Source organism: Scyliorhinus canicula, chromosome 2, assembly GCF_902713615.1.
Source record: "Scyliorhinus canicula chromosome 2, sScyCan1.1, whole genome shotgun sequence".
Lineage (NCBI taxonomy): Eukaryota > Metazoa > Chordata > Chondrichthyes > Carcharhiniformes > Scyliorhinidae > Scyliorhinus > Scyliorhinus canicula.
The window spans coordinates 174,209,231-174,226,054 of record NC_052147.1 but is presented as its reverse complement, the minus strand read 5'-3'; the positions used below and the strand labels follow the sequence as shown (position 1 = coordinate 174,226,054).

The 16,824-nt window shown below is 48.4% G+C and overlaps 1 protein-coding gene across 5 annotated transcripts in view; it reads right to left on the bottom strand.

Moving 5' to 3' along the window:
• LOC119961774 (protein boule-like) overlaps positions 1-16,824 on the bottom strand; it is a 240,951-nt gene that overhangs the window by 49,397 nt on the left and 174,730 nt on the right. For all 5 annotated transcript variants that reach the window (XM_038789076.1, XM_038789074.1, XM_038789073.1 and 2 more), the window contains exons 8-9: positions 6,870-6,917; positions 5,233-5,361 (exon numbers count right to left, since the gene is read on the bottom strand). In XM_038789076.1, the coding sequence (XP_038645004.1) occupies positions 5,233-5,361; positions 6,870-6,917 (177 nt within the window). The remainder of the gene's footprint in view (positions 1-5,232; positions 5,362-6,869; positions 6,918-16,824) is intronic.

The following is a 16,824-nucleotide window of genomic DNA, read 5'->3' as shown; positions in this document are numbered from 1 at the left end:
GAGCAGCCTTCGGAGCTCCGATCGGATAAAGACCCTATCCTGTAGGCTGTATCGCCTGCTGCGAGTAGCTACTGGTTTGCAATCTGGAGTGAGATTGGCAAAGAGAGGAGGGGGGGGGGAGATGCGCAGCATGGCTAGGCTGCAGATAGTGAGTGGGGGCAGGGGCCCGCTGAAGCTGAGGGTGAGGCTCTTGAAGTTGCACTGGAAATCCAGGCCTAATAAGAGTGGCGCGCAGAGGTCGGGCAGGACATAAAGTTTAAATTTCGAATAAGTAGCGCCTCGAATTGTGAGCGTGGCGACGGTGCGTCCTTGGATTTGGACTGAGTGGGAGCCCGAAGCGAGGGCGATAGTTTGGCTCACAGTAAAAATAGGAAGCGAACAGCGTCTTACCAGCTCTGGGTGTATGAAGCTCTCGGTGCTCCCGGAGTCAAAGAGGCATGGTGTGCTGTACCCGTTGATCTGGACCTCCGCCATCGAACTTCGTAGGTGCTTGGGGCGGGATTGATCTAGGGTGACCGTGTTGAGTTGCGGGCCGCGTGATGGGTGCCCGGGGAAGTCGTAGTCTTCCGAGTGGGCGTCCGGTCGAGTAGATGCCGGTACGTTCTGGCGAGCTTGATCCAGGAGCGCTGCGCTGAGTTGCGGGCCGTGTGAAGAGTGCCCGGGGAAGTCGTAGTCTTCTGATGAGCTATCTGAGCATGGAGATGCAGATGGGGCCCGTGGATCGCGGCGAGGAAGATGGTGTCCAAGATGGCGGCCCCCATGAGTCGCACGTGGCCGGCCGCATGGTGGGGGTTTGCCAAGATGGCGGCCCCCATGGATCGCACGTGGCGGGAGGGGGCGGAGTCGGGGCGTAGGCTGTAGCGTTTCGGGCCCCGCGGACCCGCTGGTACTGGGAGCGATTTGTTCTCTCTACTAGGGAGTTAGAAACTGGGGCCCTTTTCGCGAGGCACACTCTGGCATAGTGGCCTTTCTTCCCGCAGCTGCTGCAGGTCGCGGATCGGGCTGGGCAGTGCTGCCGCGGGTGCTGGCTTTGTCCACAAAAATGGCAGACTGGGGCAGCTGAGTAGCTGGCTGGGGCGCAGAGTAACTGGCTTTGGCAGCACGGTAGCTGGGGGGCCGTGCGGCACAGGCCTGGGGGAGTTGTTGGTCGGGGCCCACGATGGGGTCGCGGGGTCCGCGGGAAACGAGGTGAGGCTGCGGAAGGAGACTTCCATTGTGGTAGCAGCCTCCACAGTAGTGTCTAAGTCTTGGGCCCCCTTTTCCAGCAGCCGTTGGCGCACATAGTTTGATCTGAGGCACGGTAAAAAAACATCCCGCACAGCAAGCTCCCTATGTTCGGCCGCGGTAACGGCCTGGTAGTTACAGTCATTGGAAAGATTGTTAAGTTCCCGTACGAATTCAGCTAGTGTTTCTGTCGCTGCTGACGGTGAGCCGTAAACACGTGGCGTGCATAAACCTCGTTGATGGGCCTAACGTACATTTTGTCCAATATTGCCAGCGCTGCGGTGTAAGAACCGGCCGGGTTTAGCTGCGTGGAGATTCTGTGGCTTACCCTTGTGTGCAGTAGGCTCAGCTTTTGTTCCTCCGTTGTTCCAGCGGTGCTGGCTTCTGCCAGGTAGGCCTTAAAACATCTCAGCCAGTGGGAGAAAATTTCTTTAGCCTCTGCATCCTGCGGGTCGAGTTCTAGGCGTCCGGGCTTGAGGGCTGCTTCCATGATTTACTTCAACTGTTTCGTAAGTATATTAATTTGATGGAACCATCAATTCTACGGATACGTGCTTGTAGGATTAGAATAGCGGCTTTAATATACTTACAACAGAGCCAGCCTGTTCGCCGTTGAACTTTCGCTGAACTTGCCGGCTGGCTCTGTGGCACGGATCTTTATACAGCAACTCCAGGGGGAAGAGTTCTGGGCGGAGCCAAGGTGGGGAGCCCAGTACAAACTCTCGAGTACTCCCAGAGCTAGTCCCCCTGGTGGTCAGGTAGTGCAACCGCACTTACAATATCGGTACGTATATACAATGGGAACAGAGTGACATTGGTAACTTATAACACCGTGTGAATCTCATTCACCACAGCGAGTATGTCCTCAGTATGTGTAACCATGTGCCAGCGTACGAGTGCTGGAGGAAAGTGATTTTGACCGGAGCTCCAAGGCCGCATGATGCAAAAGGCATTGGTGTTCGCACTGAGGTCAGTGTGCATTTATCACTTTGGTCCAGTCGGAGGGTGGGGGATTGGCAGCCTGTACAGATGAGGAGGGTGTACAGCACTGAACTGCTAACCTGAAACTCAGCTTAGCTGAATCCTTTAACTCCGCCCGAGCAAACATCCTAATAAAAGGGGAAACCCTCCTGGCGTAAAACACACTCTGCAAGCGTTTTATTGCAGACACTACATATTGTTCCAATCAATTGCCATATTAACGAGCTTAAATACCCACTTTAATTGAATTTGAACACAGGTGGGCTCCTGATTTTTATCATCATTGTGGCAACTGCATCCTCTGGAATGAGCGTAATGATGTTGGGAACGCGACCTGTCGTCATCATGCTGGTAATACGTCGGTACAGGATGTGGGAGCAGTGGGAGCATCGGTCTGGGCCCCAATCTGTGATAATCACCGGTTTGCCCTGGGGAGTATGGACGCGGGGGGGTTCCGGTTATGGCAGAGCATGGGGATTGAGAGATGGAGGATATGTTCATAGAGGGGAGCTTTCTGAGTATGAGGGCGTAGGAAGAAAAGTTTGGGTTGGCGAGGGGAAACAAATTCAGCTATCTGCAGGTGCGGGACTTCCTTCGTAAACAGGTGTCAACCTTCCTGCTCCTACCGCTTAGGGGGATTCAGGACATGGTAGTTTCCAGAGGGTTGGTAGGAGAAGGGAGTGTCTCGGACATTTATAAGGAGCTTATGGGGTCGGAGGAGACACAGGCCGAGGAGCTGAAGCGCAAGTGGGAGGGGGAGCTGGGAGGTGAGATGGAGGATGGTCTATGGGCAGACGCGTTGACTAGAGTTAACACGTCTGCAACATGTGCCAGGCTGAGCCTGATACAATTTAAGATTGTTCACCGCGATCACATGACAGTGGCCCAGATGAGCAGATTCTTTAGGGTGGAGGACAGGTGTGCAAAATGTGTGGGAGGTCCAGCGAACCATGTCCACATGTTTTGGACATGTCCAAAGCTTAGGGGATTTTGACAGGGGTTTGTGGACTTCAGGTTCACAGTGTTAAAAACAAGGGTGGCGCTGAGTCCAGAAGTGGCAAATTTCGGGGTGTCAGAAGACCTGGGAATCCAGGAGGAGAAAGAGGCAGACGTTCTAGCCTTTGCTTCCCTGGTAGCCCGGAGAGGGATACTATTAGCTTGGAGGGACCCAAAGCCCCCGACGACGGAGACCTGGCTATCAGACACGGCTAGCTTTCTTTGTATGGAGAAAATTAAGCCTGAATTCCTCCTTCCAAAGTGCATAGCCTCACACTTTTCCACACTGTATTCCATCTGCCACTTCATTGCCCACTCTCTAGCCTGTCCAAATCCTTCTGCAGCCCCCTTGCTTCCTCAATACTACCTGTCCCTCTACAGATCTTTGTATCATCTGCAAACTTAGAAACAGTGCCTTCAGTTCCTTCTTCCTGATCATTAATGTATATTGTGAAGAGTTGTGGTCCCAGCAGCGACCCCTGAGGTACACCACTAGTCACCGGCTGCCATCCTGAAAAAAACATTTATCCCCACTCTCTGCCTTCTGCCAGGCAGACAATTCTCTATCCATGCCAGGATTTTACCCGTAACAACATGTGCTCTTAACTTATTGAACAGTCTCCTATGTGGCACCTTTTCAAAGGCCTTCTGGAAATCTAAATAAATCACATCCAACTTCCTTGTTACCTCCTCAAAGAACTCTAACAGATTTATCAGACATGACCTCCCTTTGACAAAACCGTGCTGACTCAGTCCTATTTTACCATGCACTTCCAAGTACTTCGCGATCTCAGCTTTAATAAGACTCTAAAATCTTACCAATGACCAAAGTCAGGCAAACCGGTCTATAATTTCCCGTCTTCTGCCTCCCTCCCTTCTTAAACAGTGGTGTTATATTAGCCACTTTACAGTCCTCTGGGACCGTTCCTGCCTCCAGTGATTCCTGAAAGATCACCACCAATTTCTCCACAATTTCCTCAGCTTTCTCTTTGCAGACCCTGGGGTGTAGTCCATCCGGTCCAGGTGTCTTATCCACCTTCAGATCTTTCAGTTTCCCCAGAACCTTCTCCTTAGTGATGACCACTGCACTCACCTCTGCCCCCTGATTCGCCTGGAACTCTGGCATCCCACTAGTGTCTTCCACCGTGAAGACTGATGCAAAGTAACTATTCAGTTCGGCTGCCATTTCTTTGTTTCCTATTATTACTTCTCCAGCCATGTTTTCCAGTGATCCAATGTCTATTTTTTGCCTCTCTCTTACCTTTTATATATTGAAAGAAACTCTTCCTATCTTCTTTTCTATTACTAGCTAACTTGCACTCATATTTAATCTTCCCTCCCCTTATTGACAAGCCTGAAGTTGCACTGTAGGCTGCTGAGATTGAGGACTTTTTGACTGTTGATATGTTATCCTGGGGGAACATTAAATAAAAATGATTCATTTAGTCTACTCTTCAACAGCCTGATATGCTTACAGTCTCTGATCTGCATGGGCACAGGGATAGTCTGTTCGGTCAAGGATTGTCAGGTACTCCTGCACTGAAATGTCGAACAGTCAAATTTGGAACAAATAGAAGGCTAGAACAATTCCTCCTGCCTCATTATACACCCAATACCAGGGCTGACTCTACTACTGGCACAGGTTCAATTACACTCACGAGGGAAGCTCCAGTGAACCCCAATGCAGAATTGTGGGTGGAGACTTGTTGTGAAAATTACACTGCTTCTCTTTCTTTCGTGGACTTGAGTACAATTGATTCCCCAGGCACAATTAAGAACAAACTCTACTAACAAAAAAATTAAAACGGGAAGTGAAAGACAAGAAGAAAAGAAAACAGAACATAAAAGTCAGCAAAAATAGAAAGCAGAAAACCAATAGAGAAAGTAACATTAAGACAAAGATGACTTGTTCATGAAAAACTCAATCAGAATTGTATAGAAGGCAGAAACAAGAAAGTTACACTCAATCAGATTTTTAAAAACCTACAATTGTTTTTTTTTTCTTTTGGTTCACCAATTTAGTATTTTTACCTCTGGCATAGAGGCTTCCATCACTGGAAGTGGAGGAGGTGCACATCCGCCATCCTGAGGCATTTCCACTGGTTGATATATTATCTCAGATGGTTGTAGATACAACACAGAGGCTGTAGAAGCTGGTGACTAAAGAAATAAGTCAGTAATGCAGATGGCACACAATTATTTCATGAAGTTACACATCAAAGTGAAACAATAAGCCATTTGGGTAAAGTTTTAGAAAATATTTTGTTGTGTGCATGAGGCAATGTGATACAACAATCCAGGTTCCTCCTGTAATACTCCAAAGTGCGAACAGGTAAAATATATAATTGGAGATTTACTTAAAAGCATACATAGGATACATAGTCAAAACATTTCATATTACCCCTTTTCATTAAGTCGCTTCATTCACATCTAACTCAGGCTATTCACACACAGTTAACAAGGATATCAGCCAAACAAGTACAAAAATTGCACTATTTAATATTTCATGGTATCTAAAGAAGGTACACCCGTTCGGAAGATCTTTCTCAGCTATAAAAAAATGATAATGAGATGTTTTGTGGGATGCGTCATTTTCATTCATCTGTTAGACTAAGAAGTAACAAAGTACAGGAAATCGGAAAGCAATTTCTTATCAAAGATGCAAAACTTCATTAGCTAGTTTTTAAAATATAAATAAAACTAGAAAAGTACAATAACGTGCATTTATGTATAAATATCTGAGGATTCCTTTCTTTTTAGCTCAGGTACAGATTTCTTGAAAGACTGTCTAAGAATTTCAGATCTGACATTATCCTATTTCACACCAGTCGTCTCGTTATTGACAAGCTGGCATGCGAGGACCACATTAACATTAAGCAGCAATATCTCAAAAACTGAAGAGATTTCAATTATATTTTTTACTGGACCTATTTATGACAAACTTAATTAACTACAACAAATGAGTAAAATAGCTCGGTGCAGTTTTAGTTTATCATTGAGCATGAGTCCTACAGGACAGTCCTGTCCAGATAGACACTGGTGTATGGCATCAAGTGGAAGGAAATCCCTATAATCCTCTCCCCCCACAGTCAAGAGGGTCTGTGCGTCCAGCAGCATAGTGCTGTCCATGAAGACAAGCTCGGCATGGAGATGGAGCGGAGTTATGTATAGCACCCTTGGAGCAGCTCAACAGTATGGCAGAAAGGTTTCGTTGCACTTCCCCTGGAGTCTCTTGAGCAATGAGGACTGTCTCATGCACGGCACTCTTCAGCAATCAGGTTTTAGACCAACATAATTTCATGCTGGCGTGACGCAAGATTGGTTGGCCTGACGGGATGATTTTGGGCAGCTGTTTTAAAGGACATTTGTGAGATGCAAATGTCGTTCATGCCACCAGCCGGCAGGGAAGACCGTCCCGCTATTAACCTGCCCTAAGGAGAATTGGAACTTGATTTTACATTGGCAGTTTTCCAAATTTATGGCTCCCGCTAGATTCTCCATTCCATCCACCACCAAATGGTGGGGTGGGAGAATTCCACTCTTTTCTTAAGAGCAGAGAGGGACGTAATTCTAAACACCAGCTAATAACAACTTGGTACAGCTATATTTACTTTTCAACCATAAAAATAGCTTACTTATCATGCAAAGCTAGCAATTAAAAATTTTACCTGAGGTAATCCCCACTGCCACTGACCTGCGAGACAATGAGCTGGTGCCTGGAACAAAAATAATTGGTAATGATGTACATGCTCATACATACTTTTTGACAGGTGTCTGAAAATTTTCTTTTGAGTAAATAAGGGTTCTATGGCAAAAAAAAAAGCATATTAACGTTTTCAGGTAATTTTGTTACAAGCAACAGAAAGGTGCCCAAAATATCATTAAAATGTGGAAAACAGAAACATCTGGAACAATCATGATTTGCTTGTGAGCTCCTGCAGCATGCCTGTGCTCTCAACTGAGAGACAATCCTGACAATATACAGTCACAGCTGTCCAGGACTGTGTATTGATAGCTGCTGATTTTAAAAAAGTATTTACAATGACCAACACCATCTTTTTTGATGAGATAAAAAAAACATGCTATGCTTTAACAAGGAAAGCCACAAGCATTAAGAGAATTGGGCCAAAATGAGTCTCAAAAGAGCTCAGTTGAAACTTTCAAGACTCACTAATTCAAGCAATAATACGGACGGTATTTCACAATAGTACCAGGATCAAGTCTCTATTTAACTATTGCTGTAGCAGTTAGAAGAGACAGTAATCCTTATGACAAAAGTTGGCCATGTAGTACAGTTAGATTTCTTCAAGAGGTAACAGTACAAGCGTGGGTCATTAAAAAAAAATTATGAAGAAATGTCTTGACCTGGAAGCTGGCAGTGAATGCCAACTGGAATTGTCCTGAAGAAGGTAGACTTTATGTTGTCCTACTGTTGGATAGCCTGAGTATTTACAGGCCAGGCAGCCTACCCTCAGTCATGGGTAAAGTATTGCAAAAAGTTCTGACAGACAGTATAAATCATCGTTTCGAGAAACATGGGATAATCAAGGGTAATCATGGGATAATCATGGATTTGATGTCCAACTAATGCTTTCAGGCGATAACAGGGGAGGGTTGATCTAGTCTACATGGGTTTCAGAAGGTCTCACACAGAAGACTGGTCAGAAGATTAAAACCTGGGGCGGCATTCTCCCCTACCCGGCGGGGGGTCCCGGCATAGGGGAGTGGCGCCAACCAATCCGGCGTCGGGCCACCCCAAAGGTGCGGAATTCTCCGCACCTTTGGGGGCTAGGCCCACGCCGGAGCGGTTGGCACCACGCCGACTGGCGCGAAAACCAGCACTAGCTGCCTTTCAGGCCCGCCGCCCGGGCTGGCCGAAAGGCCTTCACCGGTTCGCGCATGTGCTGGTGGTGACGTCAGCGGCAACACCGGCGCATGCGCGCTGGGGGATTCACTTCTGCCTCCACCATGGTGGAGGCTGTGGCGGCGGCGGAAGGGAAAGAGTGCCCCCACGGCACTGGCCTGCCCACCGACCGGCGGGCCCCGATCGCGGGCCTGGCCACCGTGGGGGCACCCCCCGGGGTCCGATCACCCCGCACCCCCGCCAGGACCCCGGGGGCCCGCTCGCGCCGCCAATCCCGCCGCCACCAGAGGTGGTTCAAACCTCAGCGGCGGGAGAGGCCTCCCAGCGGCGGGACTTCGGCCCATCGCGGGCTGGAGAAGCGCCGCAGAGGGCTCGCAACGCGACGTGGCGCAATTCCCGCCCCCGCCAATTCCCGGGTGGCGGAGAATTTCTGCCACGGCGGGGGCGGGATTTTCGGCGGCCCCGGGCGATTCTCCGACCCTGCTGGGGGTCGGAGAATTTCGCCCCTGCTTTGTGATCCAGTGAGTGGCAATTTTGGATCCAAAAATAGCTCATTGCCAGAAAGCAAATGCTATGATTGGTGGGTGTTTTTTTGATAAGAAAAGCATTTCCTATAGGTTTACGCAGTTCAGTACTGGGCCCCCTTGCTATTTATGGTATATATCAATGATTCATAGGCATCATTAGGGCAGCTTGGTAGCATAGTGGTTAGCTTCACAGCTCCAGGGTCCCAGGTTCGATTCCTGGCTTGGGTCACTGTCTGTGGGTCACATTCTCCCTGTGTGTGCATGGGTTTCCTCCAGGTTCTCTGGTTTCCTCCCACAGTCCAAAAATGTGTGGGTTAGGTAGATTGCCATGTTAAATTGCCCTTTGTGTCCAAAAACAAAAGGTTAATTGGGGTTACTGGGTTAAGGGGATGGGGTGGAAGAGGCATGGGCTTGAGTGGGGTGCTCTTTCCAAGAGCCGGTGCAGACTCAATGGGCCAAATGGCCACCTTCTGCACTGTAAATTCTATGAAATTACCACAAAAGAATCACAGACAGCAGTAATGTGGATGGAGACATTTTTGAAGATGACAGGCTTGCAGCAAAAGTGAAAGAAAGTCACCATAGTCCCAAATGACCAAAGGCTGCTCTCCCCTTTGAGAGAGAGCTGATTGGTGATGATTTAACCTGATGGTCACCGCACCTCAGGTGAAGGGCAGGGTTGAAAAGGTGGGGCCTTCATCAATTGAACCCACACTGTTGCCATTGTTCCACATCAGCACGGTAGCATTGTGGATAGCGCAATGGCTTCACAGCTCCAGGGTCCCAGGTTCGATTCCGGCTTGGGTCACTGTCTGTGCGGAGTCTGCACATCCTCCCCGTGTGTGCGTGGGTTTCCTCCGGGGTGCTCCGGTTTCCTCCCACAGTCCAAAGATGTGCAGGTTAGGTGGATTGGCTCTGATAAATTGCCCTTAGTGTCCAAAATTGCCCAAAGTGTTGGGTGGGGTTACTGGGTTTTGGGGATAGGGTGGCGGTGTTGACCTTGGGTAGGTGCTCTTTCCAAGAGCCGGTGCAGACTCGATGGGCCGAATGGCCTCCTTCTGCACTGTAAATTCTATTCTATAAGAAAAAAATTATATTCTATGAGAATCACAAACCAGTCGACCAGCCAACTGAGCTAGCAGACAGCAAGTTACAGGCAAATGAACTCCAAGGATTCCCAGGAATATTAATAGGTGTCTCAGATGTGATTGCAAATAATATTGTGGTAAATTGCCCACAATGAGGGCAAAAAGGTGCAACAGGGTTTTTGAGGTGAGTGGAAGATGATGGTATTGATCAGTCTGAAGGAATTGTATATGTCACGAGCAGCTTCCTTTCAGGAGTGAGTGTATTAGTTGCGGATTCATTTAATTGCACCGTGTTGGACACTGTTTGCACATCTAGAGTATACATGTGCAAAGGATTGGTTTAAATTTTATTTTGATTCACGCAGTAGTAAAAAGCGAAGGAATATGAAAGTTCTTGAATATGAACGTTTCTTGAGGTTCAAAGAAGGAACACATTGAAGTCACTGAAAAGAATGGTGATGCCACTTTATTAGTACAGATGTGGGATTCTCCGAAGTGGAGACCACGCCGGTAGCGTTTTGCGCCAGGAAATCTGGCGCAAAACGGCCAATTCCCCGTTTTGCTGGGGACCAGCAGAGACAGCGTAGAGCACCCGGCTCTAGTTGCCGAGACGGCCTGGAGAATTGCCGGGTCCGTGGCCGCCATTGCGCACGGCGGTGGTCTGCAGGACCCGCGCCCGCAAAATAGTACCCCCCCCCCTCTTTCGGCCAGCTTGCGCTCCCCAAACTGCCCCACCACAGTGCCCCCTGCCCGTGGATCGACTCTCCCCCCACTGTGGCACTGCTGGACTGCGTCCGCAGCTGTCAGGCTGAGTTTGCAACAGGTGAAACCATGAGAGACCCACGTCGTCGGGAACTCAGCCAATTGGGGACGAAGCATCGCGGGGCAGGCCTCAGCCAATGTACGGAGGCCGTGGATACGGCGTGCGACGCCGCTTTTCAGGGGGCGGAGCATCGCGAAAGCGGTGCCCCCCCCCCCCCCCCTCCCCGATTGTAGGCGTCATCAGGGATTCTCCGCCCCGTCCCCGAACGCGGGTTCAGCGTCGGGGATCGGAGAATCCAGCCCATGATATCTGGAGCTGGATTTTCCATCCCACTGCGTCATATTGCTGGTTCAGCACGCCGGCCGGATGCTCTGTTTCGCCAGCTGGTCAATGGGGTTCGTATTGTGGGACAGCCTCACGCTGTCGGGAAACCCCTTGGGCTGCCGGCAAAAAGGAACATCCTGACGGCGGAGAATCAAGCCCCCAGTGAGGTACCTTTGCAGCTGAGAAAGTACAAAAAAAAGAAATTAAATTGCAAAACTCGTCCTGGTAACTACACTGTACTGTATGTTCTATGTTCATAACTGTCTTTGGAAACTGAATACATTTGCAATTTACTAAATAATGGGATTAATGCATCCGTTCACATTTCTAATCAGAATATTAAAGAATTGTAAGTGGCATCAGGTGGTAGGAGTCTGAAACAAATACAGTAAATTGTCTTAAAGTTACACTGACAATTTGTTCATCCTCTTGTCACAGATTAAAAATCCTACTAAAGAATGCACGGGTAGTTACCATGACAAGTACACAAAGATTGTTGAAGATATCAGTGAAAAATATGCATTAAACGTATTGGGGCCCTATTTTAAGTCTCCCAATAGCATATGACTTACAATCCAGAACTGCTACTTCATTAAAGTGTGGGGCAAGGACAGAAAATTTTACATTTCGTATACATGGCAACAAAAAACAGTTTTTGTACATAATACATGGTAAAGACAATAATTGTGGATAAAATCATGGAAAAAATAGATAGGAACTCGACTGGGGGCGAGTGGGGGGAGGGGGCGCGGGGTGGGGAGTGGAATTTGCCAATGACAAATTTAGAGGTGTGCAAAGGTAGGAACATTGTAGTTATGAACACTGCAGCTGGATGCCCTTTCAGTAACCAGCTCTGTGAAATAAATTACTTGTTGATCAATGAGATGCTCCACAAGATCTAAGCCAACTAACCCAACTGAAAACTAACCTCTGCCCTGGCAGTCCATGCGAAGAATTTGCTTCAAGTGCTTGGAGGTAAGTCCATTCGGTTGGTCTGCATGAGAAATCCCAAAATATCTGTGCTATGAAATTATCCTCCGACCCGAGAAGTGATGAAGATTAGTTCCACATCTATGCACATGAATGCATAAAGGCATTCATCAAAGCACGAGTCTCAAAAGAATTGGCAAGTTTATGGCATTGTATAAGAATGTCCAAGATTAACTTTAATCCTTTAAAACTTTAGTCCATGACAGCATCGATAGAAGTGACTACTGCACAGTCCTTCTGGAGACAAAGTCCCGTCTTCACATTGAGGATACCCTCCATCATGTTGTGTTGCACTGCCACCGTGCTAAATGGGATAGACTTCAAACAAATCTAGCAATTCAAGACTGAGCATCTATGAGGCAATGCGGGCCATCAGCAGCAGCAGAACTGCATTCAACCACAATCTGCAACCTCATGGCCTGGCATATCCCCCACTCTACCATTACCACCAAGGCAGGGGATCAACCCTGGTTCAATGAAAAATGCAGGAGAGCATGCCAGGAGCAACATCAGGCATACCAAAAAGTGAGGTGTCAACCTGATGAAGCGACAACACGAGGCCACTTGTGTGCCAAACAGCAAGTAATAGACAGAGCAAAGCAATTCCACAATAAACGCATCAGATCTAAGCACTGTAGTCCTGCCACATCCAGCTGTGAATGATGGTGGACAATTAAATAACTCACTGGAGGAGGAGGCTCCACAAATACCCCATCCTCAATGATGGAGGAGCCCGGCACATATGTTCAAAAGACAAGGCTGAGGCATTCACAACAATCTTCAGCCAGAAGTGCCAAGTGGATTATCCATCTCGGTCTTCTCCAGAGGTCCCCAGCATCACAGATGTCACTCTTCAGCAATTATGATTCACTCCACGTGCTATCAAGAAACGGCTGAAGGCACTGGATACTAAGTCTATGGGCCCTGACAATATCTTGGTAATAGTACTGAAGACTTGTGGTGCAGACTTGCTGCACCCCTAGCCAAGCTGTTCCAGTACAACTACAACACTGGCATCTACGCGGCAATATGGAACGTTGCCCAGGTGTATCCTGTACACAAGAAACAGGACAAATCCAACCCAGCCAATTACCGCTCTATCAGTCTACTCTCCATCATCAGCAAAGTGGTGGAAGGAGTCATCAACAATGCTATCAAGTGGCACTTACTCAGCAATAACCTGCTCACGGATGCTCAATTTGGGTTCCACCAGGGTCACTCAGCTCCTGACTTGGACATGGACAAAAGAGCTGAATGCCAGAGGTGAGAGTGACTGCTCTTGACATCAAGGCAGCATTTGACCAAGTATGGCATCAAGGAGTCCTAGCTAAACTGGAGTCAATGGGAATTGGGTGGAAAACTCTCCGCTGGTTGGAGTCATACCTGACACAAAGGATGATGGTTGTGGTCGTTGGAGGTCAAAGGTCTCAACTACAGGACATCACTGTAGGAGTTCCTCAGGGTAGTGTCCTAGGCCCAACCATCTTCAGCTGCTTCATTAATGACCTCCCTTCCATCATAAGGTCAGATAACTCCACAATGTTCAGCACCATTCGTGAATCCTCAGATAATGAAGCAGTCCATGTCCAAATGCGGAAAAGTGGCAAGTTACATTCGCGCCACACAATGAACATCTCCTACAAGAGAGGATCTAACCACCGTCCCATGACATTCAATGGCATTACCATCCCTGAATCCCCCACAATCAACATCCTTGGGGGGGGTTATCAGTGATCAGAAACTGAACTGGACTAGCCACATTAATACTGTGGCTACCAGGGCAGGTCAAAGACGAGGAATCCTAGGGCGAGTAACTCAACTCCTGACCCCCCCCCCCCCCCCCCCCCCCCCCCAAAGCCTGTCCACCATCTACAAGGAACAAGTAGGAGTGTAATGGAATACTCTCCACTTGCCTGGATGAGTGCAGCTCCAAAAACACTCAAGAAGCTTGACTCCATCCAGGACAAAGCAGCCTGCTTGATTGCTCCCCCTTCCACAAAAATTCAAACACTTCACCACCGATAAACAGTGGCAGCTTTGTGTACCATCTACAAAATGCCCTGCAGTAACTCACCAAGGTTCCTTAGACAACACCTTCCAAACCCACAACCACTAACATCTAGAACGACTAGAGCAGCAGATACCTGGGAACCCCACCACCTGGAGGTTCCCCTCCAAGTCACTCACCATCCTGACTTGGAAATATATCACCGTTTCTTTGCTGTCGCTGGGACAACATCCTGGAACTCCCTCCCTAACAGCACAGTGGGTGTACCTACATCTCAAGGACTGCAGCGGTTCAAGAAGGCAACTCACCGCCACCTTCTGAAGGGCAACCAGGATGGGCAATAAATGCTGACCTAACCAGCAACGCTCACATTCCGTAAATGAATAATAACAATTTAGCATACCTAAAAAAACGGCGCACGCGCAGCCAGAAAGAGTGGAAAAATCTAGGTAGCGTGGTCAGGTGTGATGGGAAGACAATGATTCTCCAACATGGTAGTCATTCTTATAATGAGCGAGGTTCACTTGTACTTTTCAAAATCATGAAACACGCGCCATGGCTGCTAAGGGAGAGGGGTGGGTGTGGATAGTGTCCTACATCGCCATAGTTTGCTGACAGTCATGCTGCTGGTCGGGGGACTTCTGCCAGGGCCGGGGGGAGAAGTAGGAGGTGGCCAGTGGGGTCGGGGTGGACGGGCAAGGAACACCATTGCCGTGGCCTGCAAGGCAGCCATGCACGCCGCTGACTGCCCACTGTGAACTTAGGGCCATAGGTCGTATAGGTCCCCCCCAGTTGCCCTCTGACCCCAGCCGACCCATAGAGATAGATAGAGAAATACAGCACAGAACAGGCCCTTCGGCCCACGATGTTGCGCCGAACTTTTGTCCTAGGTTAATCATAGAATTTTGGACAATTTGTCATGGCCAATCCACCCAACCTGCACATCTTTGGACTGTGGGAGGAAACCGGAGTACCCGGAGGAAACCCACGCAGTCACGGGGAGGATGTGCAGACTCCACACAGACAGTGACCCAAGTCGAAATCGAACTTGGGACCCTGGAGCTGTGAAGCAATTGTGCTATCCACAATGCTACCGTGCTGCCCTTAAGAAGTTAACCTACACTCCCTTATTCTACCCTAATCCAAGTACCTATCCAATAGCCGCTTGAAGGTCCATAAATTTTCCGACTCAACTACTACCACAGGCAGTGCATTCCATGCCCCCACTACTCTCTGGGTAAAGAACCTACCTCTGACATCCCCTCTATATCTTCAACCATTTATCTTAAATTTATGTCCCCTTGTAATGGTGTGTTCCACCCGGGGAAAAAGTCTCTGACTGTCTACTCTATCTATTCCCCTAATCATCTTATAAACCTCTATCAAGTCGCCCCTCATCCTTCTCCGTTCTAATGAGAAAAGGCCTAGCACCCTCAATCTTTCCTCGTATGACCTACTCTCCATTCCAGGCAACATCCTGGTAAATCTCCTTTGCACCTTTTCCAAAGCTTCCACATCCTTCCTAAAATGAGGTGACCAGAACTGCACACAGTACTCCAAATGTGGCCTGACCAAGGTTTTGTACAGCTGCATCATCACCTCACGGCTCTTAAATTCAATCCCTCTGCTAATGAACGCTAGCACACCATAGGCCTTCTTCACAGCTCTATCCACTTGAGTGGCAACTTTCAAAGAACAATGAACATAGACCCCAAGATCTCTCTGCTCCTCCACATTGCCAAGAACCCTACCATTAACTCTGTATTCCGCATTCAGATTTGTCCTTCCAAAATGGACAACCTCACACTTGTCAGGGTTAAACTCCATCTGCCACTTCTCAGCCCAGCTCTGCATTCTATCTATGTCTCTTTGAAGCCGACAACAGCCCTCCTCACTATCCACAACTCCACCAATCTTCGTATCATCTGCAAATTTACTGACCCACCCTTCAACTCCCTCATCCAAGTCGTTAATGAAAATCACAAACAGCAGAGGACCCAGAACTGATCCCTGCGGTACGCCACTGATAACTGGGCTCCAGGCTGAATATTTGCCATCCACCACAACTCTCTGTCTTCTATCGGTTAGCCAGTTTGTTATCCAACTGGCCAAATTTCCCACTATCCCATGCCTCCTTACTTTCTGCATAAGCCTACCATGGGGAACCTTATCAAATGCCTTACTAAAATCCATGTACACTACATCCACTGCTTTACCTTCATCCACATGCTTGGTCACCTCCTCAAAGAATTCAATAAGACTTGTAAGGCAAGACCTACCCCTCACAAATCCGTGCTGACTATCCCTAATCAAGCAATGCCTTTCCAGATGCTCAGAAATCCTATCCCTCAGTACCCTTTCCATTACTTTGCCTACCACCGAAGTAAGACTAACTGGCCTGTAATTCCAGGGTTATCCCTATTCCCTTTTTTGAACAGGGGCACGACATTCGCCACTCTCCAATCCTCTGGTACCACCCCTGTTGACAGCGAGGACGAAAAGATCATTGCCAACGGCTCTGCAATTTCATTTCTTGCTTCCCATAGAATCCTTGGATATATCCCGTCAGGCCCATCAGCGGGATGGGCGCGCTCCAGCATAACCAGTGCCATCTTGTTGGCTGGGATGGTGTGTGTGTGTGGGGAGTGAAGTGTGTATATGTGGCTGAAGCTTGTCAACCTCCCGAGTGTCAATCAGGCGAGTCCTGCACTGTTTCTCATTGGAATCGAATGTGTTCCATGTGGCGCTGGTGCTAGCCCCCTTAACAGTCGCTGAATCGGCCCAGATGCGGCATCAATTCTGCTGTCGTGGAAGTCCACGAATCCTGCCCAACGTCAACACTTAAGTCTCAGGAACAGAGAATTCCGCCGCATATGTTTGATAGTTATGAGGATCACAATACTGCTGCTAAGGGGCCAAGTGACAACAGAAAATGTGAAACTGAAGCACAGGTTCAGGGTTATTGTACCCAAAGGACAACTGCCTGATGTCGGCATGAGGGCAACATACATACCAGAAGGATCTAGTGAATGGAGGAATGTGACCATTGTATGAAGAGC